Source organism: Phyllobates terribilis, unplaced genomic scaffold (genome assembly GCF_046119375.1).
Source record: "Phyllobates terribilis strain yellow unplaced genomic scaffold, ASM4611937v1 Scaffold_9__5_contigs__length_417890890, whole genome shotgun sequence".
NCBI classification, from domain to species: Eukaryota; Metazoa; Chordata; class Amphibia; order Anura; family Dendrobatidae; genus Phyllobates; species Phyllobates terribilis.
This window is the reverse complement of record NW_027362769.1, coordinates 157533811-157559574: the sequence shown is the minus strand read 5'-3', so window position 1 is coordinate 157559574 and position 25764 is coordinate 157533811. Positions and strand designations below refer to the sequence as shown.

The 25764-nt window shown below is 46.3% G+C and overlaps 1 protein-coding gene across 1 annotated transcript in view; it reads left to right on the top strand.

Annotated features, from left to right (window-relative positions):
* Nucleotides 1–25764, top strand: part of ARHGAP15 (Rho GTPase activating protein 15) — a 1188983-nt gene that overhangs the window by 274022 nt on the left and 889197 nt on the right. Inside the window, exon 6 of the mRNA XM_073647243.1 lies at nt 16502–16586. Within this exon, the coding sequence (XP_073503344.1) occupies nt 16502–16586 (85 nt within the window). The remainder of the gene's footprint in view (nt 1–16501; nt 16587–25764) is intronic.

The following is a 25764-nucleotide window of genomic DNA, read 5'->3' as shown; positions in this document are numbered from 1 at the left end:
TGGTTCAGTATGCCTTCAATTTTGAATAAATCCCCAACAGTGTCACCAGCAAAGCACCCCCACACCATCACACCTCCTCCTCCATGCTTCACGGTGGGAACCAGGCATGTAGAGTCCATCCGATCACCTTTTCTGCGTCACACAAAGACACGGTGGTTGGAACCAAAGATCTCAAATTTGGACTCATCAGACCAAAGCTCAGATTTTCACTGGTCTAATGTCCATTCCTTGTGTTCTTTAGCCAAACAAGTCTCTTCTGCTTGTTGCCTATCCTTAGCAGTGGTTTCCTAGCAGCTATTTTACCATGAAGGCCTGCTGCACAAAGTCTCCTCTTAACAGTTGTTGAAGAGATGTGTCTGCTGCTAGAACTCTGTGTGGCATTGACCTGGTCTCTAATCTGAGCTGCTGTTAACCTGCGATTTCTGAGGCTGGTGACTCGGATAAACTTATCCTCAGAAGCAGAGGTGACTCTTGGTCTTCCTTTCCTGTGGCGATCCTCATGTGAGCCAATTTCTTTGTAGCACTTGATGGTTTTTGCAACTGCACTTGGGGACACATTCAAAGTTTGCCCAATTTTTCGGACCGACTGACCTTCATTTCTTAAAGTAATGATGGCCACTCGTTTTTCTTTACTTAGCTGCTTTTTTCTTGCCATAATACAAATTCTAACAGTCTATTCAGTAGGACTATCAGCTGTGTATCCACCTGACTTCTGCACAACACAACTGATGGTCCCAACCCCATTTATAAGGCAAGAAATCCCACTTATTAAACCTGACAGGGCACACCTGTGAAGTGAAAACCATTTTCGGTGACTACCTCTTGAAGCTCATCAAGAGAATGCCAAGAGTGTGCAAAGCAGTCATCAAAGCAAAAGGTGGCTACTTTAAAGAACCTAGAATATAAGACATATTTTCAGTTGTTTCACACTTTTTTGTTAAGTATATAATTCCACATGTGTTAATTCATAGTTTTGATGCCTTCAGTGTGAATGTACAATTTTCATAGTCATGAAAATACAGAAAAAACTTTAAATGAGAAGGTGAGTCCAAACTTTTGGTCTGTACTGTATGTATTGTAGTGGATTCACTCTCTCTGGCAGCGGTTTGAAGTAGGCACAGTTGCAAAGTTGTTTGGTGCAAAAGAGGTGGATTTAATGCAGTCCATAAATTTTTACCCAAGAGAAAAAGTCTTTCTCCGTCAAAATGTTATAACATAAAATAAAGAGTGCCACGGATGTACAGGTTCACTCGATTACAAAGGTTTCCGCATAAATCTGCACAGGATCGCAGGTCTTTCCATCTTCACTCACAGACCCTGAATGAGGCAGCTGAACTGCCTTAAATAGCCCGTTCCAAGGCCTGAAACTGGAGATATGGGAACTCACAGTCCCATTCAGCTCTTCTGGCCATTCCTAAAACCTGGACCCAAAATCCAGGCCCATTGAAAGGTAACATTTCTCCTTGAGGAGAGTGACATATCAGCTCTGGCACGTCAAGGTAAGGAGGCTTATTAGCCGTGCAATGCTCCTCTGGGAAATTTAATATGCAAATTGCCTCTTCAGAGAAAAAGAGGACTTGAACTCTATAGCGCGACCTATTGGAAGCAGTAATCCTACAAGTCACAATCAACCCTTTAACGAGTCGTGCAATATGACTTAGGATAAAAGCCAAATCAGAATCTCAATTTGCAGACACGGTGTTTCGGGCTGTTTTCCCTCATCAGTGTAAAGTATGAGAACTGATTTGGCTAGATGAGAGGCTCTGGACTGCTTCCAATAGGTGGCGCTATAGAGTTCAAGTCCTCTTTTTTTCTGAAGAGGCAATTTGCATATTAAATGGTCCATTAAAAAAAAACTCTCAGCACTGCTTCTCAAGTAGTCTGCTTCTCTGTGTCCTACTTCACTGAGGCTGGCCACATCAGTGACACATACCTCCCATCCAGGACTTGTCCGTCTGCAACTTTACAATATATTACATACTTGCTATCCATGCAAAACAATTATCTAATATATGTAGGAAACATTTGTTAACTGCCTTTCTAGATCATAACTATGTAAAATATTAATCTGTCTTTCTATGTAATCTCTCTTTCTGTAAAATATCTATTTATTTCAGTCTCAAAATATTTATCTTCATGTCTGACTGTCTTATATCTATTGAATATATCTATTAAAAATCTCTCACTCTCAAATCATTTCATATCTATCTACAAAAAAAAACAAAACTGACCAACACATCTCAACAGAATAAAGCAAGTGTCAACAGTTTCAAGCTGCTATACCTGCATAATATATAAGCAATAGAATACAGAACAAGAACACAATACAAAATAATCTAAGCGCTAAGATGTCTGCAAACAAAATATGGAGTTTGGATGCATTACTGCTATGTAGGGTATACTTATAAAACAAAGGTACTCAGAGCACAAATTGGTCAATTCATGAGAGCCCACCAGCCAAGACAAGGGCCTGAAGTCTCATGCATATATTGTTTATTTTTTTCCTTGCAGATTTGGTGCAGATTTAAATCTCTATAATATCAATTCTTTCAGTGTTTTTGCTACAGATTTCATCCATACTTAAGACTGAGGAAAAATCGGCAACAAAAACACTTGTAATAGACATAACAAAACGCAACGAAAACTAAACAAAAACACATGTATTTTATGCATTGTTTTTCCTGCCAGCACATCAAGATTTGCAGCAAAATTTTCTGCTGCAAATCCTGAATGGGTGCACATACCCTAAAACTGTGTTCACACTTTGCGTTGATGCAGCTTTTTTTTTTTTTTTTTGCTCCTCTTTCAAATTCAAAGCTGCATTTTACAGTAACAACAAAAGCTATGAGATCAGAAATCTCATGCACATGATTATTTTTTTTCCTGACTGAATTGGAAAACTGTTGCGTTTTTGAAAACTGCAGCATGTCAACTTTTTCAGCATTTTTGTAGCATATTTTTCACCATAGAAAGCATTGTGAAAGTGCAGAAACGCTGCAAAATAATGCAACCATGTGTTTTTGCTGCATTTTTTTTGCTGCCTTTTTGGTGATGATTAAAACTAACTTTATTAAACATGTACTGTAGACAAATGACACATATAATCCGCACCAAAAAAATGCAGCAAAAATGCAATGTGTGAATATAGCCTTAGGCTGTTATAAATTATTGCTGAATCCTACCTGCCCTTTATTTTTGTAGTTTTTAGCCCAGGCGAAGCATGTTTGATAAATAAAATAAATAATAGGTTTTGGGTCCATCAAATATAGATTTGCCTTGTCATGGCTGGTGGGCTCTCATGAATTGGCCAATTTATGTGCGAAGTCCCTTCGTTTTATAAGTATATTCTATATAGCACTAATGCATCCAGATTTCATATATTCATTGCTTGCACATTTTTTAACACTCACAGGGGCTGCTGTATGGTTTGGGTTGTATCTATTTATTTTACAATAGCTGTATATCCACTGGTGTAACATGCAACTCCTGGACACCAATGTAGCAGTGCAATTTGCTTCTGCACCTAAAATGTGCCATTTCTAACAACTCCCCAGCTACCAATGCACCACCTACTGCTGCGCCTACTATACCAGCGGTGCACCCTGTAATGCTGAGGAGCAGTGGAGGACTGGACACCCAACTGGTCAAAAAGTGTCAGTATACCCAAGGACGGACTTCTTGTTCCTATGTTAAATGTTCCTGCTTGTTCAGTATCTGCAGAGTTTGCTCTATTCATTTACAACCTGGAGAGTACAAACTCTACACCAAGTAATCTAAAGTGTTCAAAATTTACTGGAATTGTTTGTGTTATGTATATCCCTTTCACATGTAAAGCGCCATGGAATAAATGGCGCTATAATAATAAACAATAATAATAACTGTAAAATGGACATACCCTTTAAAGCAGGTGGAAAGCTAAACCATTCCTTCTACATGTCTGTGTCTAAGCTCATAAGTAGTGTTGAGCGAGCACTAAAATGCTCGGGTGCTCGAAGCTCGGGCCGAGCTCGCCGTGATACTCGGGTGCTCGACCCGAGCAACGAGCCCAATGTTAGTCTATGGGAGACTCGAGCATTTTTGCTGTGGCACCCCCGGCAGTCTTTTAAAAGCCTAACAAGTGCCCAAAACGATAGTGACAGTGCTCAAATGACATGGGGACAGCATGGGGAATGCCCCAGGAAGCATTTCTGACCCCCAGGTCACTACTGTCAACAACGTGGTCAGAGGTATTAAGCCACTTTTACAGGCTCACAATAAAACGTTCAAAAACGAAAGTGAAACTTTTTTCCTGTGAAATATGTTAAGGAACATTCTTTCCAGGGTAAAGACTTGTGTATAAGTTAAAATAAATGACCAAAAACAAAAATACTCCTCCACACCTTCGACTATGTTCACAAGTAGCATTTTTTATGCGTTTTTGCACTTTTGTATTGCTTTCAACTATGACAAATGCATTCACCGTGAAACGTCATTTTAACATTTTACAACCTTATCTGGCCATGTGCTGTGTGACACATGCATAAACTGCTGAAAAGACATGGGAACAGCATGGGGAAGACCCCTGGAAGCATCTCTGACACCCAGGTCACTGTCTAAAAGTGTGCCCATCATAAGTGATCCTTACCGCATCAGAAGATGCAGACTTGCAACTATCCCCATGCAAGTTCTAGACCCAGGGCAGTGTTCAATTGTACCTCCCCCATTCCTTGCAATACAAGCTCAAATATGCAGCCTGCCACCCACCCCCAGGCTGCAATACCATACTGCTTGCTTGAACTTTAAATTGGGCCTTTTAGGCATGTGGAGGCGGAATCTGGCCACCACGTCATGGCTGTGTTGGCGGCCTGGAATCCATACTCAGTCCCCAGCCGCCCGGCGGCCGGGTGTCCATACTCGGTCCCCAGCCGCCCCACGGCCGGGTGTCCACACACGGTCCCCAGCCGCCCCTATTTCTGCTTGGAACATCCCCACACACACTTTTCTTAGCCCGGCCTGCTTTAGGCAGCATTGGACGAGCCCACCAGAGAACCAGACTCCTCCGGTGGGCCCTGACTTCTCCATCGGTGGAGTTGAGAGTGCCAAGGTGAGGAGCATGATGATGATGACAGAAGTTAGCATCTGCTATGTTTTCTTTTAATGCAAGTGTAAGTGTGCAGCCTGCCACCCACCCACCCCCAGACTGCAATTCCATACTGCTAGCTTGCACTTGAAATGGGGCCTTTTAGTTTGGAGGAGGCCGAAGCTGCTTCGGCAGCGAGGTATCCATACTCAGTCCCCAGCCGCCCATATTTGTCCTGGCGTGCCTTATACATAAGATTAAGCGCGTATACCAAAACATTACCTGTGCCCTCCCCAGTGCATTTAGTGGGAAGGAGAGCCTATTCCGCTGTAGTGTGTGCATGCCAAACCCCTGTTCATGGTACATGCGAAGATGCCTCCCACCTTGCACCTGTCGTTGCAGACTTGCAACTATCCCCATTCAAGTCCTTGTCCCAGGGCAGTGTTCAATTGTACCTCTCCCATTCCTTGCAATGCAAGCGCAAGTATGCAGCCTGCCACCCACCCACCCCCAGGCTGCAATACTATACTGCTTGCTTGCTTGCACTTTAAATTGGGCCTTTTAGGCATGTGGAGGCGGAATCTGGCCACCACGCCATGGCTGTGTCGGCGGCCTGGTATCCATACTCAGTCCCCAGCCGCCTGGTGGCCGGGTGTCCCCGCTTGCTCCCCAGCCTCCAGGGGGTGGCCGGGTGTCCATACTCGGTCCCCAGCCACCCCTATTTGTCCCGGTAACTTTTCCCACACTTTTCTTAGCCTGGCCTGCTTTAGGGCAGCATTGGACGAGCCCACCAGAGAACCAGACTCCTCCGGTGGGCCCTGGCTTCTCCATCAGGGGAGTTGAGAGTGCCAAGGTGAGGAGCATGATGAGGATGATAGAAGTTAGCATCTGCTTTGTTTTGTTGGAATGCAAGCGCATGTATGTAGTAGCGGCTCGGCCTGAGGTGGTCAGCGTTTTGGCGCATATCCTACCTCCTCCGAGGATTGCTGGATGTTTTCCTGCTACTATCCAACTTCTATGACTCCCATTAAAACAAAGCTTCAGGTGATAAATGATGGATGAGGTAGTGGCAAAGGAGAAAGAGCAGGAGGAGCAGGGACCATTCACATCAATATCAGGCCAGTCAACCAGATATGTCTTATAGGATATGTTTCTGTAACAAAAGGAGCGGTTCGGCTACACAGTTATAGGGCATACAGTGAGTGCAATGCCTACCAAAAATTTCGAGCCACTCCAATGCCCCTTGGAAATGACATGGAGGTCAGAGGGCGTTAACTAAACCTTTTTTTCCATTTATAGCAACTGGGTCTCCCGTGCACTGTGGCCTAAGCAGTGAATGGAAGGCTTTCCAAAAATTATGAGGAACTGCAATGCCCCTTACAAGAGCCATGTGTGGCACCCCAGGGGTCTGGTCACCACAGTAATAGAGATATTACGTCGGAGAGCAAGTGGGAGGTTTCCTGGTCAGGATCCCTTAAACATGCAACATCCTCCTGCCCCAATCCTGGGAGGGGAGAATTCTGCCCTTATAAACTGGATCTGGGGCGGGGTTGAGTGAGTCAGAGAACAGTCAGAGTCAGAGTGAGAGCAAGGGAAAGTAACAGCAAGGAGCTCTGTAGGAGCTAGGAGCTAAAGACCAGGGGCTGGAAGCTGAGCAGAGCTCGCCCTGGCAGAAGACAATAGGAACCGGACACAGGAGTCCGAAGCTGTGAGGACTTATATATCCAGCAGCAGAAACCAGCCGGCAGGGGATTTCAGGTCCTCTGGCCATAGAAGCCCGGAGGCTCAGTCACAGGCAAGGGACCAGCACCGCCGTCGTGGAGCGGAGGCTAACAGAAGGCCCCAAGTCACCAGCCATACGGGTGAGCACTACACGGTACACTCAGGGACGTGGGCTACTTCTACCCGCTTACAGCAAGGTAGCCAGGAAGAGTGCAGACAGACGGGGAGGCCTACAACTCCACCTGGCCAGGGGAACTCCTGCTTGCTCACAGACTGACCAGGCCTCTTATGCTAGCCAGTACTCCCGGGAGGGTCTACCTTATAATCATCAGTAAAGACCCTGAACTGCACTGCAAAGACTCTGAGTCATTCCTGCTGCGCTCGTGCACCATCACCCCCATCATACACACTCACTGCCCTGAGGCTATACTCCTTCCGAGGAGAGTTATCCCATTCTATGCTGCACACACAACACCAGCCTCAGTGGTCTGCCTCGCAGCGGTGGTACTCCCTGACCGCAATCCACGGGTGGCGCAGTCGGACAGTTAACCTCAAAACCTAAGAAAGACTGCCACTGGTTTGACCAGCCTGAGCCACGGGACCGGGTCACCGCCACGGAGACTACAGACCCCAGAGACCCGGCACTGGGTATCCCACACACGTGTACACACGGGCCAGGGGGCGCGTCACATGCAGTACAGCATATTACAAACATAAGTCCCATTATTGGGGAGTGGGTGTCCCATGGTATTTGCTTATGCTTTCCAAGCAAAAGCTGCCAAAAATTAGGACGGAGCAACTTGCAATGCCCCTTACAAGAGCCATGCAGTACAGCATATTACAAACATAAGTCCCATTATTGGGGAGTGGGAGTCCCATAGTATTTGCCTATGCTTTCCCAGCAAAAGCTGCCAAAAATGAGGACGGAGCAACTTGCAATGCCCCTTACAAGAGCCATGCAGTACAGCATATTACAAACATAAGTCCCATTATTGGGGAGTGGGTGTCCCATAGTATTTGCTTATGCTTTCCAGTAAAAGCTGCCAAAAATTAGGACGGAGCAACTTGCAATGCCCCTTACAAGAGCCATGCAGTACAGCATATTACAAACATAAGTCCCATTATTGGGGAGTGGGTGTTCCATAGTATTTGCTTATGCTTTCCCAGCAAAAGCTGCCAAAAATTAGGATGGAGCAACTTGCAATGCCCCTTACAAGAGCCATGCAGTACAGCATATTACAAACATAAGTCCCATTATTGGGGAGTGGGTGTCCCATAGTATTTGCTTATGCCTTGCAAGCAAAAGCTGCCAAAAATAAGGACGGAGGATCTTGCAATGCTGGCACTCTGGTGGTATAGTGGTGGTGGAGGCTGAGGATAAGGAGAAGAAGATTAAACAGCCGAAACGAGGAAGCGTATACCCATATGTTGGTGTGAAGCGGTGCATGTGAATACACCTCCCGAAATAACACAGTGGATTTGACTTTATGTTACTCTGCTGTCATTTGGTGGTGATGAGAAGTCTGGCCCAATCCAGCCCTTGTTCATTTTGATAAGGGTCAGCTTGTCAGCATTGTCAGTTGACAGGCGAGTGCGCTTATCAGTTATAATTCCCCCAGCGGCACTAAAAACACGCTCCGATAACACGCTAGCGGCAGGGCAGGCCAGGACCTCCAAGGCGTACAGAGCGAGTTCATTCCAAGTGTCCAGCTTGCATACCCAATAATTAAAAGGCACAGAGGAATCACGGAGGACGCTGGTACGATCGGCAAGGTACTCCCTCACCATCTTTTGAAACTTTCCACTCCTTGTGAGAGTACCCCGCGTCTCAGGGCCTGTAAGCTGGGCGGGTGTCAGAAAACTGTCCCAGAACGTTGACAGTGTTCCCCTGCCTCTGCTGGATTGGAGTTGCATCTCTCTCGCCTGTACGCCTTGGTTGGGCAACGAACTGTGACCTCTGCCGCTAGCGTGTTCAGATGGGAATTTTTTTAAGAGTTCTGCAGCAAGGGCCTTCTGGTATTGCCCCATTTTTGTAGACCTCTCCACCTCAGGAATAAGAGAGTGAAAGTTCTCCTTGTAGTGGGGGTCTACAAGTGTCACCAACCAGTAATGACTGTCACCCAACATTTTGACAACGCGAGGGTCACAGTTAAGGCAGCGTAACATAAAGTCAGCCATGCGTGCCAGACTGGTAACTGGCAAGATTTCCGTGTCCTCACCAAGATGACGACTGACCATGCTCTCCTCCTCCTCCTCTTCCTCCTCCCCCCTGTCCTCAGGCCACCCACGCTGAACCGACGGTATGACACTTGTACAGGTACTACCGTCTACAGCGCATGATAGCAGCTCCTGTTCTTCTTCCTCCTCCTCCTCCTCCTCTCCCTCATTGTCCCCCAATGCACGTTGGGATGAGATGAGGCTGGGCTGTGTGTAATCGCCCGCTACGGCTTCTTGATCCATCTCATCATACTCTGGCTGCAATGCCTCCTCTTTAATTCTCTGCAGAGAGCATTGCAAAAGACAGACAAGTGGGATGCTGACACTAATGATGGCGTCATCGCCACTCACCATCTTGGTGGCCTCCTCAAAGTTTGTCAGGATGGTACATATGTCAGACATCCACGTCCACTCCTGTGGTCTTATGTGTGGAGTCTGACCTGATTATTGACGGCCTTGTTGCAGCTGGTACTCCACAACTGCTCTCTTCTGCTCACAAATCCTTTGCAACATGTGGAGGGTAGAGTTCCAACGTGTGGGGACATCACACACCAGTCGGTGTGCAGGAAGCTGCAAACGCTGCTGCAACACAGCAAGGGCGGCGGAAGCTGTAGCCGACTTGCGAAAATGAGCTGACAGGCGGCGTACTTTCACGAGCAGATCTGGCAACTCGGGGTACGATTTAAGAAACCGCTGAACCACGAGGTTAAGCACATGAGCCAGGCATGGTACGTGTGTGATCTCACCTCACCTCAGAGCCGCCACCAGGTTACGGCCATTGTCACACACAACCATGCCGGGATGTAGGTTCAGCGGTCTCAGCCACAGATCTGCCTGCTCTTTCACAGCTGTCCACAACTCACAAGCAGTGTGAGGTTTATCACCTAAGCTTATGAGTTTCAGCACAGCCTGTTGCCGCTTGGCGGAGGTGACGCGCCCCCTGGGCCTGTGCTGTGCAGGGGATACCCGGAGCCGGGCCTTCTGTAAGATGCTGGGGGTTGTAGTCTCTGTGTGGCGGCGACCCGGTCCGTGCCCAGGGTGGTCAATTCAGTGGCAGTCTTAATGTTGTAACAAGTGTCCGACTACTCCACCCGTGGATTGCGGTCAGAGGGGACCGCCGCTGCGCTGCAGACTGCTGAGGCTGATGTAGTTTGCGCAGCCGAGTATGGAATAACTCCCCACGGGAGAAGTATTGCCTCAGGGCAGCTAATGTGAATGATGGGAGTAATGGTGTGATCGTCCCAGTCCTAATGGTGCTTGTGCGGCGATGAAACACAGAGACTTGTAATTGCAGTTTCCAATGCTTTACTCACAGTTGTTATTCGGTCAATCCTGCAGGCGATGACGGCCCAAGCCGTGCTGCGTCCACCAGGTGAGGGACTCGGTCAACTCCCAGGCAATTCCAGAGCGTGGCACAGGACTCCCTTCCTTTCCTTTCTCTGGCCGTCCCCACCAGTGACCCACCTTTTTCCAGCTCCCTCGGGCCTTCTGTTGGCGAAACCTATCTCCGGTTTCCTTGACCCTATGCGGTATGCTTTCCTGGTGGATGTAGTGGGGGGTCGCACCAAGATGTGGTGACGACCTCCGGTCTTTGGCTGAGGAATCTGTTGCCTCCACCAATTTGGGTTCCGGTACCTGCTCTGCCAACCCTTCACCCTTTATCTCCTGGGCATATGGGGTTCCTTCTTTACTCGTGTCTCTGGGCCTTTCTCTGTGTTCCTTGCTTCCTTTCTCCTCTGTTCCAGTTCCTTTCTTACTTCCCTTTCCGTTCCTTCTCCTCTTTCTTTCTGCTGTTTCTGGCCTCCACTCCAGGCCTGCCTCTGGAGCTGGGCCCAGACTGAGCCACAACTCCCTGTCAGCCCTCTCTGGCTGAACTCCTCTCTCACTCCTCTCTTCTGACTGAACTGAACTGGACTGAACACTGTTCTAAGATGGTGCCCACCTTATATACCTCCCTCTATGTGTGAGCCCAGGTGACTAGCAACCAATGGGCTCCTACCTATGCCCAGAGACCCACCCCTATCTGCTCCTACACCACTGGGTGAACTTTCCCCTCCCCACTCCAGACAGGGACAGATGCTGTCGTGCCTGCACTTCTGTCTAGTGGGAGCACCGTTGAGCTGTCCCTCGGAAATGGGGTGTGTGTCGTGCATGCAGCTAAACGAGTCCTGGTCCACACTCCATCCTTACCCGGGAGTGGAATATCACACCTCTGGTTTGAGGTGCAATACCCCTGTAGCAGCCGAGCCCTCGGGGTGCTACAGAGGCAGTACTGCAATGCTTCCAGCTTGTAACTGATGTGGTGATATCTGAGATGGAGGCTGAACATGAGGAGGAGGAAGAGGATGCGCAGGAGCTGTACACTGTGGGGGCAACTCTGACTGACATAGGGCCCGCAATCCTTGGGGTGGGGAGGATGTGTTCCGTCCCAAGGTCCGACTGGGTCCCGGCTTCCACTATGTTTACCCAGTGTGCCGTCAGAGAGATGTACCGTCCCTGGCCACAAGCACTTGTCCACATGTCCGTTGTCAGGTGGACTCTCCCAGTAACTACGTTGTTGAGGGCACAGCAGATGCTTTGGGACACGTGCTTGTGTAGTGCGGGGATGGCACACCGGGCAAAATAGTGTCGGCTGGGGACCGAGTACCGATGGACGGGCACCGCCATAAGATTGCGGAAGGATTCCGTCTCCACCAGCCTAAAAGGCAGCATTTCCAATGCAAGCAGTCGTGAAATGTGCGAATTTAGGACTGTGGCCTGTGGGGCGTTAGCTGCGAATTTCCGCTTTCGTTCAAAGGTCTGGGATATGGACAATTGAACGCTGCGGTGGGACGTGAACGTGGACGTTGATGCTGTTTCTTGAGAAACTGCCATAACAAGTGAAGACTGAGAGGAGGGGGCATCTTTACATGCAGTATGGACAGGGGATTGCCTTGCACACACAACAGGGGGTTCTATTGCACGCACAACAGTGGAAGAAGCAGTGGTGACACCCGCTGACACTGGTCGTGGACCCTGGGTTTCGCCCCACAAAGTCGGGTGCTTTGCTGCCATGTGCCTGATCATGCTGGTGGTGGTCAGGCTGGTAGTTTTGTCACCCCTGCTGATGCTGGCATGGCAGGTGGAACATATGGCCTTTTTGGGGTTATCAGCAGAGTCTTTAAAAAAAATCCAGACTCTGGAAGACCTACCGCTTGTACTGGCAACGTCCCTCGTGTTGGTGTTACGGGGAACGGTTGCTTGCCTTCTGTCTGTGGCCACCACACTGCTTCTTCCTGCCTGTTGGAGTACTCTGCCTCCCTCCCCCTGTGTGCTGCTGGCCTCACTCTGCATGTCCTCCTTCCACGTTGGGTCAGTTACTAGATCATCCACCACCTCCTCCTCTTCCACTTGCGCACCACGATCCTCCTCCTCACTTCCTGGCAATTGTGTCTCGTCATCGTCCACCTCTTGTGACAGATTGCCAACGTCGACTTCCTGTGGCCGTGGCTGTTCAAATATTTGGGCATCGCAACATGGGATCTCCTCTTCCACCACTTCAAGCGTATCAGGCGAGGGGCACAAATATGGAAATGGACCAGTGAACAGCTCTTCAGAGTGTCCAAGTGTGGGATCAGTTGCTGTCTGACGACACTCGGCATGGTGGGAGGATGGAGCATCAGGGTGAGGAGGAGTATGCGGTCGAGACTCACGGCTACTAAGAGTTGACCGTGTGGAAGACAGACCGGAGGTGGTGGTGCCCAGGTAACTGGAAGTATTATCTGCTATCCAGTTAATAACCTGTTCACACTGATCAGTTCTCAATACTGGTGTTGTTCTGTGCTTCCCTAGTAATTCGGTCAAGAAGTGGGAGCGAGAAGATGTGGCTGTTGGTTGTGGCACATTTTCACCTTGGCCACGGCCCCGTCCTCTGCACGAACCATCACCAGAACGTCCACTTCCACGTCCCTTGCCACGCGCCTTGCCCATTGTAAATCAAGTAAAATAGCTTACACTTGCACTATCAATGGAAAAAGGGTAATAAAGAGTAGATTAGAACCGTGGAAGAGGAAAACCACAGTTATTGTTTACTGGGGTATACCACACTTTTTTAAATAGATATATTTGCGGCTGAACAGTGAGCGACACATTCAAACTGCTTTTTTTTTAGATACCAAAGGCCCAAAACTGGATAGTACAGCGATTTGACCCGTGGAACTGCGAAACCACACTGGGATGTCGGGCCTACACAAGACTATTTTCAACAGATATATTTTTGTGTCACAACAGTCAGGAGACACTACTGTTTTTCTTTACAGAAAAAACTACCAAAAGCTGAATAATAGAGATTTTTTACCGTGGGATGGCAAAACCACAGTTATTGTTTACTGGGGTATACCACACTTTTTTAAATAGAGATATTTGCGGCTGAACAGTGAGCGACACACTCAAACTGCTTTTTTTTTAGATACCAAAGGCCCAAAACTGGATAGTACAGCGATTTGACCCGTGGAACTGCGAAACCACACTGGGATGTTGGGCCTACACAAAACTATTTTCAACAGATATATTTTTTGTGTCACAACAGTCAGGAGACACTACTGTTTTTCTTTACGGAAAAAACTACCAAAAGCTGAATAATAGAGATTTTTTACCGTGGGATGGCAAAACCACAGTTATTGTTTACTGGGGTATACCACACTTTTTTAAATAGAGATATTTGCGGCTGAACAGTGAGCGACACACTCAAACTGCTTTTTTTTTAGATACCAAAGGCCCAAAACTGGATAGTACAGCGATTTGACCCGTGGAATTGCGAAACAGCACTTCTGTTTCTCTAGCCTACGCCAGACTATTTTCAACAGTTATATTTGTGTCTGAAAAATCAGAGACACGCTTTTTTTTTTGGGGGGGGGGGACACACCAAAAGGTTAATAAGACGGGTATTTGTACAGTGTGAAGGAGGAAAAAAAAGGAGGATTTAGATGAAAAAAAAAGGATTTTTCCTGGCCCCCGATACCTGGTGCTAAGTCCAGCAATTTCAGCAACAGGAGCAGCACACAGGACTGTAATGCAGCGTTTGCTGGTATAACCACTGCGTCTCCTATACAGTCTGCCTACCTGCCTGGTATCTGGGATTGATATTAGTCCTGAGAACGACTGTTTGTTTGATCTGGCAGCCTTTACAGACCCTACACTATTTCGCAGTTTATATCTCTCCCTAAATCAGCAGCGCTGTCCCTACACTGTCTAATCCGGAGCGACTGTGTCCAAGATGGCGGCGCCCAGTTTTAAATACTCGAGGTGATGCTGTGCGGCCAGCCAATCACTGTAATGCCCACAAACAACATGGCTGCAGCATTACAGTGACTGGCTGGCAATCCCTGCATGTTCATTGGCTCTGTAAAGAGCGCCAAACATGCAGGGCGGAGACCCGAGCTCCCGCCCGAGTAACCCGGAAATGCTCGGTGCTCGCCTAACATCCCGAGTAGCGTGATGCTCGGGTGAGTACCGAGCAGTGTCGAGCATGTTCGCTCAACACTACTCATAAGCTGTTATCATCTTGTGTTCATTCTCCGCACTGGTTTGTCCTTGATACGCTGTTGCTGATTATTTTATTTTCATACACTTAACATATTCCCCCTAAGGTTCCAGCTTTCACCTTTCCTCCTGTTGTCACATTCCATTATCTTATCTGTTTCTGCTTCTTTTATACACCCTTTATTTGCTTCCTCGTTCTGCTTTTCCTTCCTTTGATTTTTCTCGGGTCATTTTCATTGTCTTATAACAACAAAGTTACAGAGCATCTATATTTGCAAAATGTTAAATATTATAAATTCCGAATGGGTCTTCTCTATTTGCGTGTGAGTTTCCTGAAGTTTTCTATATAGGGTCTCCTTTTATTATTCCAGAAAAAGCGCCACCCTTGGCCATAGGTTGTGCCTGGTACTGCAACTAACACTCATTAAAATCTGAAGTAGAGAACTACAAAGTATTTATTTCTGTATATATAGAAGAAGGCAATAAGAATACAAAACTGAGGCCAGAAAGAGAACAAAGTAAAAAGACTTTGGGTAGATTACTGCCCAATTACCTACCCAATCCCTTTATCATCTAACACCACTTAAATAATAACTCATATTAAACCCTTAAGATTCCGACTATTTTTTTAATTTTTGTGCTTTCGTTTTTTCCTCTCCTTCGTCCAAGAGCCATAACCTTTTTATTTCTCCATCAACGTGACTGTATGAGGGCTTTGTTTTTAGCCAAAACAGTTGTAGCTTTGAATGACACCGTTCATTTTACTATTCAATGTACTGAAAAATAGGGGAAAAAAAAAGTTAAAGCGGGATGAAATAGTGAAAAAAAATTAAATTCCGCCATTGTTTTTATAGGTTTTGCTTTCAGAGTTCGTTGTATGGTGAAAAATTACCAGACAACGTGTTTTTTCAGGGCAGTAGGAATACGGCAATACAAAACTTTGCATTTTATTTTTACTTAATTAATGAAAAATAATTAAGCATTCTGTAAAAAATAAATAAATTGGTTTGTGTCGACATTTTCTGAAACCCTTAGATGAGAGGGCAGGGCGTAGTGCAAGACACCTGTTTCATTAAGAAGCTCCATCCTCTTAATCAATCGGCATGGTGCGAAGCTGCGTGCGCCTCCATGCACCTTGCTACAAATCTTACTCTGGTCTAGGACTGAAGTAAGATTTGTGGCGTAAGTTATACCATACCTAGCTCTACCCACTTTGTCATAGCTGCTTGAAAATGGTGTGAAAATGCCAAAACTCAAAAACAATTTACGCATCCTTGCGGTGCGCAAACATTTTGCAACTTTTCAAAGCTTTCAGGAATCGGGGCCTTAATGTTTTTACATTTATATGGATTGAGCCAAATGAGGGTTTGTTTCTTACATGATCACCTTTTGTATTTATTGGTACCATCTTGGGGTACATACAATGTTTTAATTACTTTTTATTTTTTTCAGGAGGTGAGGTGACCAAAAAATTTATTTTGGAACTTACTTTCAAGCCGCATTCAGACGTCCCTTTTTTGCGTACAAGTGCAATCGGTAGTTTCTATGGATAGCACTCATTCCTGGGGCCATTCACATGTCCGTAATTTTTTGTGGACCAAACTGTTCACGTAAAATCACGGCGACATGTCTGATTTTGATTAGGGAGATGGTTCAAAAATTGCCAATGCAAGACTATGGATCCGAGAAAAAAATTATACTGCACTTGGTTGACATCTGAGTGCCAAACGTAAAGAACAGCATTGATTTTGCACAAAATTCCTGAAACCCGAGCGTCACTTTGAAGAATTTTGTGCAAAAAAAACATCAACTAATTCCACAAGACAAAAGAAGAAAACTGACATAAAAAGAAGAAAAACAATCAAATGATGAATCAGGTTCTCGGTCTTTCTATCTGTAAACTTTACAATTCAAGTTTCTTTTCTTAATTTATACAAACTGAACACATCAGAGAGCGAGGACTCAACATCTTTTATATTCTAGGAAAAACTGGACTACTACGTATGTTGTGCTTTCCCAGGAAAGGTTGGAATTCTACAAGGACGCCAAGGAGCTGACAGCAAATTTGGTGAGTGCACTATAAAGATTTATATAGTTTGGATCTAGTCGGGGATGGCGGTGATGTATCATTCTTTAAATGGCATGAGCTGTCTTTAAAGGGGTATTCCAACTCTGAGAAGTGATTCAATCACTTCATGATCAGTGGGGACCTTATAATCCTCAAAATGAAGGACAGTAGGACTAGTTAAGTAGTTTTCTTTGCAAAGTGAGTCTCCCGCAGTATATAGACAACTTTTTGAAGAGGATGTTGCTCTTCTTTTCTCAGCATCAGCAGGTGCCCCAATGGCCAGACCTCCACCGATCAGGAAGTGATTGATTAATCATTTTTATTTATTTTACTTTTTTAATAACACAACCCGTCAAATTTTCTTACATGACTTGACTTACTGCCGATTTCTGTGTCTGCAAAGTCTAATATGGCACGTGTATGTTTCCAATGTGGTGCATCCATTGGCTAAAGGGCTAAACATTGCATCTAGACCGCACGAGACTTGATGCTCCTATGTGATTTAATTATTTTGTTGTATGCCAAGTGTCATGAGACAAGTGGAGAGGATCCATGATTCTTTCTGACAAAGCATCATCTAAGCCAAAAAAACATTTTTTAAAATCCATAGAGCTCCGGCGGTCACGGCCAAAGTCCATCGAATAAAAGATCCAGCATTGTGTTGTGTCCTCTACCTATTACTGAAAACGGATGTTATCCGACCCGAAAGCTCATGAAGATTGGAAAATTTTGTGATTCACAATTTTCTAAGAAATTATAGCAAAAAAGGAGAAATTTTTGTCCAACTATAGAGTGAAACTTAGACTCGAATTTTAGTTGTGTGATAAATTTGGGTTCCACCAAAATGTTCTTCTAATGGGAAACAAATTATGCAAGAGCCGCCAGAATAATATCTTGATCAAATTTTTCTATTGTTAAAAGTCCCTTTTTATTTTTTTTTACAGTAATGTAAAAAAGTTTGTAGATACAGCTCGCCCCATCCAATATATTTATGTTGTTCAGCCTGGTTTCCTGGACAATCCATTCCACTACGCATGGATAAATCTTATAAGGTATCGAGCAGCTTTGTTCAAAGTTGTGAAAAACTGATTTTTCAATCCAGCAAAGTGAATTAAAAGCAAAAATATTTTATTGTAACTTCATTAAAATAGTAGCATGAAAAAATATATCTGACGCATTTTGAGTCTGGCTGACTCTTAATCGTAGATATAGTTAAAAAAAGAACAAAACTACTAGTATAAAAACACCTAAAACCCACTAATTAGATGACATCACATATTGACAGCACCTCAATAACAAAGTATTAACCCTAGAATGAGATGTTGTGGACATGCATACGTAGCATAGACAACAATGTAACAAAAAAACAAACAAACCATGAAGTCACAATGAAGTATTTTTGGTTTTAATTCACTTTGCTGGATTGAAAATCATTTTTTCACAACTTTAATATTTTTGCCCTATGGGGAAACCTTGTGGTCAGATCACAGTTGTGGAAAGCTATGATTTTATTTTAACCATCAATGTTCCCTAATTGGGGGGGGGGGGGGATGACAAACCCAAGGATTTTATTATCATTGAAACTCTAATGATCGGCAGCGGACCAGTCGTGATTATTTTTCCCTTTAGTGAAAAATTGCGTTTGTTATTTTTACATGATTTCACTAATTTTACCAACTCTTGACCAAAAAGTTGCAGAAGTTCATCCTTTGCCAGATGTAACATCCTAAAGAAATGCATTGAATTACAAAAATACATTACTTAAAGTGTTTCAAGAAGTAATTTAGAAAAATTGCAGCACGAAAAATTATGTCCAAGTGCTCAAAAAAGAATAACTAATTTCTTACTGTTGATGGAAAGAACATAAATGTCATAATTAGGGCAAAATTCAAGTTGAGTATTGCATAAATATATAATACGTGTGTGGCTCCTGTCCTAGAAAGCCAATGGTAGCACTCGCTATTTTCTTCTATTGCAACTATTACAATTTTAGAAGCGAGCACTTACAGCAAATTCCACTTTGTACTTTTTTTATTTTTTCCACATTGTGCCCGAGGAGAGAGCATTGATCTTCGTTTTCCCAGATATGACAGATAAGTTGTTGAGACAAATCTGGCATGTATTCTTATAGCCTTAGATATAATGCTGTGAAAGTTTACAAACCTCTGTGTGGCATTAAAGGGAGAACAAGTCAATGAGAGGATGATAGTGCAGGGACATACAGAAACGCATTTGACAGAGCCCCATTGTGAAGGATACCCAAGGCTGGATGAGACCTGCCATACCTTATTGGAATGATGGCTGCCCGAGAAGGTGATTTTCAAGCTGGAGTCACTTAGAATAAGCCATTTCCTCTTTTGGCAGGTGACAAAGATCAGTTTAGTCCACGCTGCCAAGAGTATCTGTCATAACGTATCTCTTTCTAATAAATGAAGAAAATATGAAAAACAAAGCCGAAAAGAAAGTGATATTTTTTTTATTTGTCACTGACTCGAGCTCGGAGAGGACAACTTGTTGTCACAAAAGCAAAGTCAGTAGAAATGAACATCTTGACGACAAATTCACCATTTTTTGACCATCTAGGAATAACAAGCCGTATTAGAAAGAAAACTTTATAAGGTTTAAGACAGAATAAAACATTTCCATAATGAGGATAATTCTTTTTATTTGCAGAAGGTTAGCTAAATTTTTTTTTTATCAAATCTTTTATATTTTAGAAAACTTTTTTTTTGTGATTTCAGGCTACATAATTATCTAGCATAGAGTGAGCTTTAAAGAGGTTGGAATTTTTGAAAAAAAAAGCTTGTCTAAATGGGAACTTTTTTGCTTGTGGAAAGTTCCAAGTCGGCATAAGGAGACTTACAGGCCATGGAGTGCTCCTCTGGCACTTTAAATATGCAAATATCCTCTTCAGAAGGAAGAGGAGGCCTCTCACCTACCAAATCAGATCTTTTCCTTTGCGCTGAGGAGGGGCAACACCCAGAAACCTATGTCTGCAAGTGGAGTTACTGGTTTGACTTCTTATCCTAAGCAAGACTCGTTAAAGGGTCGATATTGACTTTTAGGATTGCGACATCTAATAGTTGGAGATCCACTCCTCTTCCTTCTGAAGATTTTATTTACAAGGTTATAGCACTGTAAAGTATCAAAAAGAATGATACTCACTTAGCAATTCCTTGTGTTCTCCCATGCCGATGCTCTCCTGGTCCTCTGTAAGTCTTTGTACTCCTTGCTTCAGGAAAAGGAGGCATCTCAGTTAGCCAAATCAGATGTCTTGCTTTGCACTGAGGAGGGGCAAACACCCTGAAACACGTGTCTGCAAATGGAATTTCAAGTTTGGCTTCTTATCCTAAGTCCTGTTGAAAGGCTCGTTAAAGGGTCAATATTGACTTTTTCTATTACTACATCCAATAGTTGGTGCCAGAGATCAAGTCCTCATCCTGCTGAAGAAGCTATTTGCATATGAAGAAAGGATATCATTCTATATAATAGCAAAATGATACTCACCTCACCAACTCCTTGTTGCCTTAATGCTCTTTTGGTTCCCTGTGATGACATGAAGACAGGGCTCTTGGTTTATGTGGGCACATGGGCAACAGAATCCCAGTCTTTTGATTTTTCTCCATGTCTTTATAGAGTTATAATGTTTTTATTTTTTTGGTTGGGAGAGTTGAACCCAAGTTTGTTTTTTCCATGACAAGCTGTAGTTTTTTATTAGTACCATTTTATTGCCAAAATGGTACCTCCCTGGTACCTCTTCTAATTAGAAGGATGATTAAATGCCATGTGTGCATTGCATTATAACATAATGATGTCACAAAGACCTAAAAATCAGAAAAGACACCAGGGATATCACAGGTAGTAGGAGGTTCGCAGGGCTCTGGTCCGACAGCCACGGAGTACTAACATGGACCAGGGTGGGTCCTGTGAATCATCTTGCTCACCTCTTGTGTTAACACATCACTGCAACATAGCTGGACCCAGAAAAAAAAACATTGGGGAAATGATGGAGGGGTAATGTGAGCGAATCTATAAGGTGATTATTACATCTGGTATTTAATTGCATATAATATATAAAAAAAATACGTGGCTGAAATTCCCTTTAAAGGGAATCTGTCACCAGAAATAATGCTATTAACCTTCAGATATGCAGGTTAATAGCATTATTATGCTGCCCGGCGCCTGCACGCAACCGAATGCAGTGGGGAGAAAATTAACATTATTCTCCCCACCAGCATTCAATTTCAGTCATGTAGACGAGGGCGGCGCTGGTTCAGTCACCGCTCTGAGAATACATACATATATAGAGTAGAGAGAGGTGCTACTGTATCAGGGAGAGATTTGCTTGTGTATTACGTAGTGTAGGCAGAAAAACTGTACATTACACAGATCCATCTTAACAAACAGTCCTTCTGATGACTAATCCATCTGCAGAGATATCAGGCAGGCAATGTATATAGCAGACTGCAGTGCACATAGGACAAGAGGCTCCATTCCAGTTCTGTCTGTTGCTGCTGTTAGATATTTCTATACAAAGGCCCAGGTCTCAGGGGCCAGGAATACTTTTTTTGGATCTTAATGCTCATTATTTGCTTAAAAAGCAATCCAGAGAACACTGTTGTTCTGCACCATTTGCTTGTTGGCACTGCAGAATACAGCCAGGTCCTTTCCATATTACAGCGCTAGAAATCCAGCTATTTAAAACTGTGTTTTCTCCGTCACACGGCTCACATATACGTTGTCAGAAAATACTGCCATTTCTGGCCTCTATTCCAATTTTTTTTCACTGTGTCAGCGAAGTTTTGGACACCGGTTTGCTGTTCAAACTAGTTACTCTCAGGCCAGGTATTTAAAACTCTATTTTCTCCGTCACACTGATCACATATACGTTGTCAGAAAATACTCCCATTTCTGGCCTCCATTAAAAAAATTGTTCAGTGTGTTAGTGAAGCAATTCACCGCAGTTTGCTGTTCAAACTACTTACCTACAGGCCAGGTATTTAAAACTGTTTTCTCCGTCACACGGATCACATATAAGTTCGCTCCAAACTCAGTCATTTGTAGTGAGTGTGGAAGATACTGTCCTCCATTTAAAATGGGCAAGGGATGGGGAACTGGACATGATGGTGCATGCAGAGGACAAGGACAAAGCCGTGGGCAAGCTGAAATTGTGCCACAACAAACACCCACATCTTCTCGCCTGACCTTCCTATCCCAATTCTTAGGGGACTGCAGCACACCACTATTGAACCCAGAGCAGAGTCAAAAGGTTGTTGTTTCGATAGCAGATAATGCTTCTGTGGCACCCCAGGGGTCTGGTTTCCACGGTAACAGCAATGTTATGTCTGAGAGCAGGTGGGAGGTCTCTTGGTCAGGGATCCTATGCATGCCACACCTCCTGCCCAGTCCTGGGAGGGGAAGAACTTCCCCTATATAAACCTAGGGCTGAGGCAGGGTGAGTGAGTAGAGAAGAAGTAGAGACAGAGAAGAGAAGCAGATATAGGAAAAGAACACCAGGAGCTCTGTGGGAGCAGTGCTATAAGGAGTCAGGGGTTGGCAGCTGCAGAGCTCGCCCTGACTGAGAAGCTATCACCGGACCCGGAGTCCGAGGCTGTGGGGACTAATCTTTACCCAGCAGCAGAAACCGCCCGGCAGGGGATTTCAGGTCCTCGGGCCAAAAAACCCGAAGGCACGGTCACACGCGTGGGACCAGCACCGCCGTCATGGAGCGGACGCCACAAGAAGGCCCCGAGTCACCGGCCATACGGGTGAGCACCACACGGTACACTCAGGGACGTGGGCTACTTTTACCCGCCTCTAGCAAGGTAGCCAGAAGAGTACAATTAGTTGGGGAGGCCTACAACTCCGCCTGGCCAGGGGAAATCCCATCTGCTCAAAGACTGACCAGGCCCCGATCGCTAGCCAGTACTCCGGGAGGGTCTATCTTTATCACCAGTAAAGACCCTGAACTACACCGCATCGTCTCTGAGTGATTCCTGCTTCCCCCATCAGCCACGTCGGCTGCCCTGAGGCCATACCCCTCCCGTTGGGGGTGATACTATCACGCTGCACAATCCTACCACCGGCCTCAGCGGTCTGCCCTGCAGCGGCAGCTCCTTCGCTGCATTCAACGGGTGGCGTAGTCGTCCAACATCTACCGCTGATACATCGCCGCTCAGTTTGACTCCCTGGGCACGGACCGGGTCACCGCCACGAGACTACAACCCTCAACAGATCCGGCTCCAGGTAAGCTCCCGTGCGCGCGATGCCGCGCGAAGCAGCAGGCCCAGGGGCGCGTCAACTTTTGGCGTAGTCGGCAGGATTTCGTGCCCGCAACCACCGGGTACTGCGTGCCTGAAAAAGACTGTTCAAACTTACCAGTGGTGAAGATTCCCGCCATCCGGCGCCATCTTCTACCTTCTTCCCGCCATCCGCGAAGTTTTCCCGCCATCCGGCGCCATCTTCTGCCTTCTTCCCGCCATCCGTGGAGTTTTCCCGCCGTTGGACGCCATCTTGAAGACGCCGCGCGGGAAGAAGAGGGGCGTGGACTCCGAAAGCGCGCGAGAACCGAAGCCCCGCCTCACGTCCGGACGTTGCGTAAGGTCCTGGAAGGAGTCCAGCAGACGCCGACGTCACAGGAGCGCGACGGAAGGTCCTCAACCCTGACGATCCACTGCGGAGCCGCGGCCTACGGAAGAGGATCATCGCAAGGTAGGCCACGGTCCACTAGGGGGGAGGAAGATGTCGGATACGGAGGAGAGCTTCACTGTCTCAACCCCCGCCAGCGCCACCGCTGCTGCAGTCATGCCTTTCACCATGCCCTATATCCCGGGAGCGGCCTGGCTACCCCAGTACTCAGGGGAGTCACATACCCTGCATGACTTTAGAGAAAAGCTGGATAGCCTCTTCCAGGTGTATCCCCTCACAGAAGAGCAAAAAGTGAGCATCCTGGTGGCCCAATTAACCGGGGCAGCCCAAAGGGAGGTAAAGTCCTGGCCACCTGCGGGGAGGACTGTCGCAGGGATACTAACCCGGCTGAGGGACACCTTTGATACCCGCACCTCAGCCGAGATCAAGCTTAGATTCTACGGGTGCAAGCAGCGAGCACAAGAGAGTATAAGGGACTATGCTCTGAACCTACAAGAGGCCCTGAGAGCCATTAAGCAGACCGACCCTGATGGGAGACGAGGACAGGCTGTTGACTGAACAATTTATAGAGGGTTTATATTGCAATGCCCACCGAACCCAGTTGCGGGCAATGGCCTTACAGGACCCTCATCTGGGATTTGCACAGTTCAAGGACAGAGCCATCCGGGTGCTCCGAGAACCGGCACCAGGTGGCGTTGTGACCCACAGACGCCCCACTACCACTTACCACCAGGAGGCGGCGCCCTTGTCGGCAGGGCCTGTGGGAGCTGATGCGCAGGCTTTGAACAATGACCCGGCTCCAGACCTGCACCATCAGGTCCAAGAGCTAGCTAAAAGCGTTGCCGCGCTAACCCGAACTGTGCAGTCTTTACAGGTTTCCACTCCAGGGAAGATCCAGCTGGCATCCGGACCGGAGGACATCCCGTGGCGTCGACCAAGGAGGACCCCGCCGGCCAGAGGAAGACCCAGCGACCGATACAACGAGGACGGACAACCCATCTGCCGCCGCTGCAATCAACCGGGACATATGGCAAGGTACTGTCCTTTAAACTGGCACAACCTGGGGTAGAGGGCCAACCCCCAGGAAAAAGATCATCAGGCCCATCGAACTGGCGCGACAAATATGTGGGAGGACGTCCAGTCTTGCCTGTGGTACTGGATGGCATCCCTATGAGTGCCCTACTGGACACCGGGTCACAGGTTACCACTATCCCGTACGTGCTCTTCAAGCAGTACTGGAATGACTCGGATATCACCCGCTACCCTGACGACGATTTGAGTATCATCGCCAGCAATGGTCAGCCCGTGCCACAAATTGGATTTAAAGAGGTGACCATTAAAATCGGTAGAGTTGAACTGGCGGCACAGGGACTGATCATTGTAGACATTGACAAGCACGAGAGTCACCTAAAGATAACTCTAGGAACTAATGTAATTGAAAATTGTCTTGCAGAAGTGATTTTCCTTTTACAGCAGGATGCCAAGAACGCCAGTTCCGGCCAGCAGCGAGTGCTCCAGAAAGAGATCCGGGCACTGATGCGACGGCAACAGATAGAACTCTCCGGTGGTGAGATTGGTAGCGTAAGAATGTGTGACCCTTTCCCTATTGCCATGCCCCCAAAAAGTGAAATGATGATTTGGTGCCGGGCAGCTATTGGTCTGAGAGGTAGAGATTACCAGGCAATGGTAGAACCAGTTTACTCAGACAGTAGGCCCACCATTTTGACAGCACGGGGGGTGGTCAATGTACGCCATGGGAGGGTGCCCGTTCGCATAATAAATATCGGGAAGAGGGAAGTGTACCTGCCCCGGTATGCTACGCTAGCCAAATTGTATACCATCAATCAAAACTCCATACAGTCCGTAGAACCCTTGCCTCCATCTTCCCCGGAGGAAAGTAACGGCTCTAAGGAAACAATGGAGGACTGGTGTCAGCAACTACATTTGGGTACTGACTCCACTCCCTCACACCAGAGACAGGGAGTCTATCGGGTGGTTCAAGAGTACGAGAGAGTGTTTAGTAAACACCCGTTAGACTTCGGGCGAGTCAAGGGGGTAGAACACCGCATCCCCACGGGAGACCATCTTCCCATAAAAGAGAGGTATCGACCCGTACCCCCTGCACACTACCAACACGCCAAGGGGATGCTTAGGGACATGAAGGAGGCTGGGGTGATCAGGGATAGCTGTAGCCCCTGGGCAGCTCCACTAGTCTTAGTCAAAAAGAAAGACAACACCATGAGGATGTGTGTAGATTACCGGAAAATCAACCGTATCACACACAAGGATGCGTACCCCTTACCAAGGATAGAGGAGTCTTTGGCTGCTTTAAGATCTGCTAACTTCTTCTCTACCTTGGATCTCACTAGTGGGTACTGGCAGGTTCCTGTAGCAGAGGCGGACCGGGAGAAGACCGCATTCACCACCCCGATGGGACTTAGCGAGTTTACCTGCATGCCGTTCGGACTCTGTAACGCACCAGGAACCTTTCAACGATTAATGGAGTGCTGTCTGGGCCACAAAAACTTCG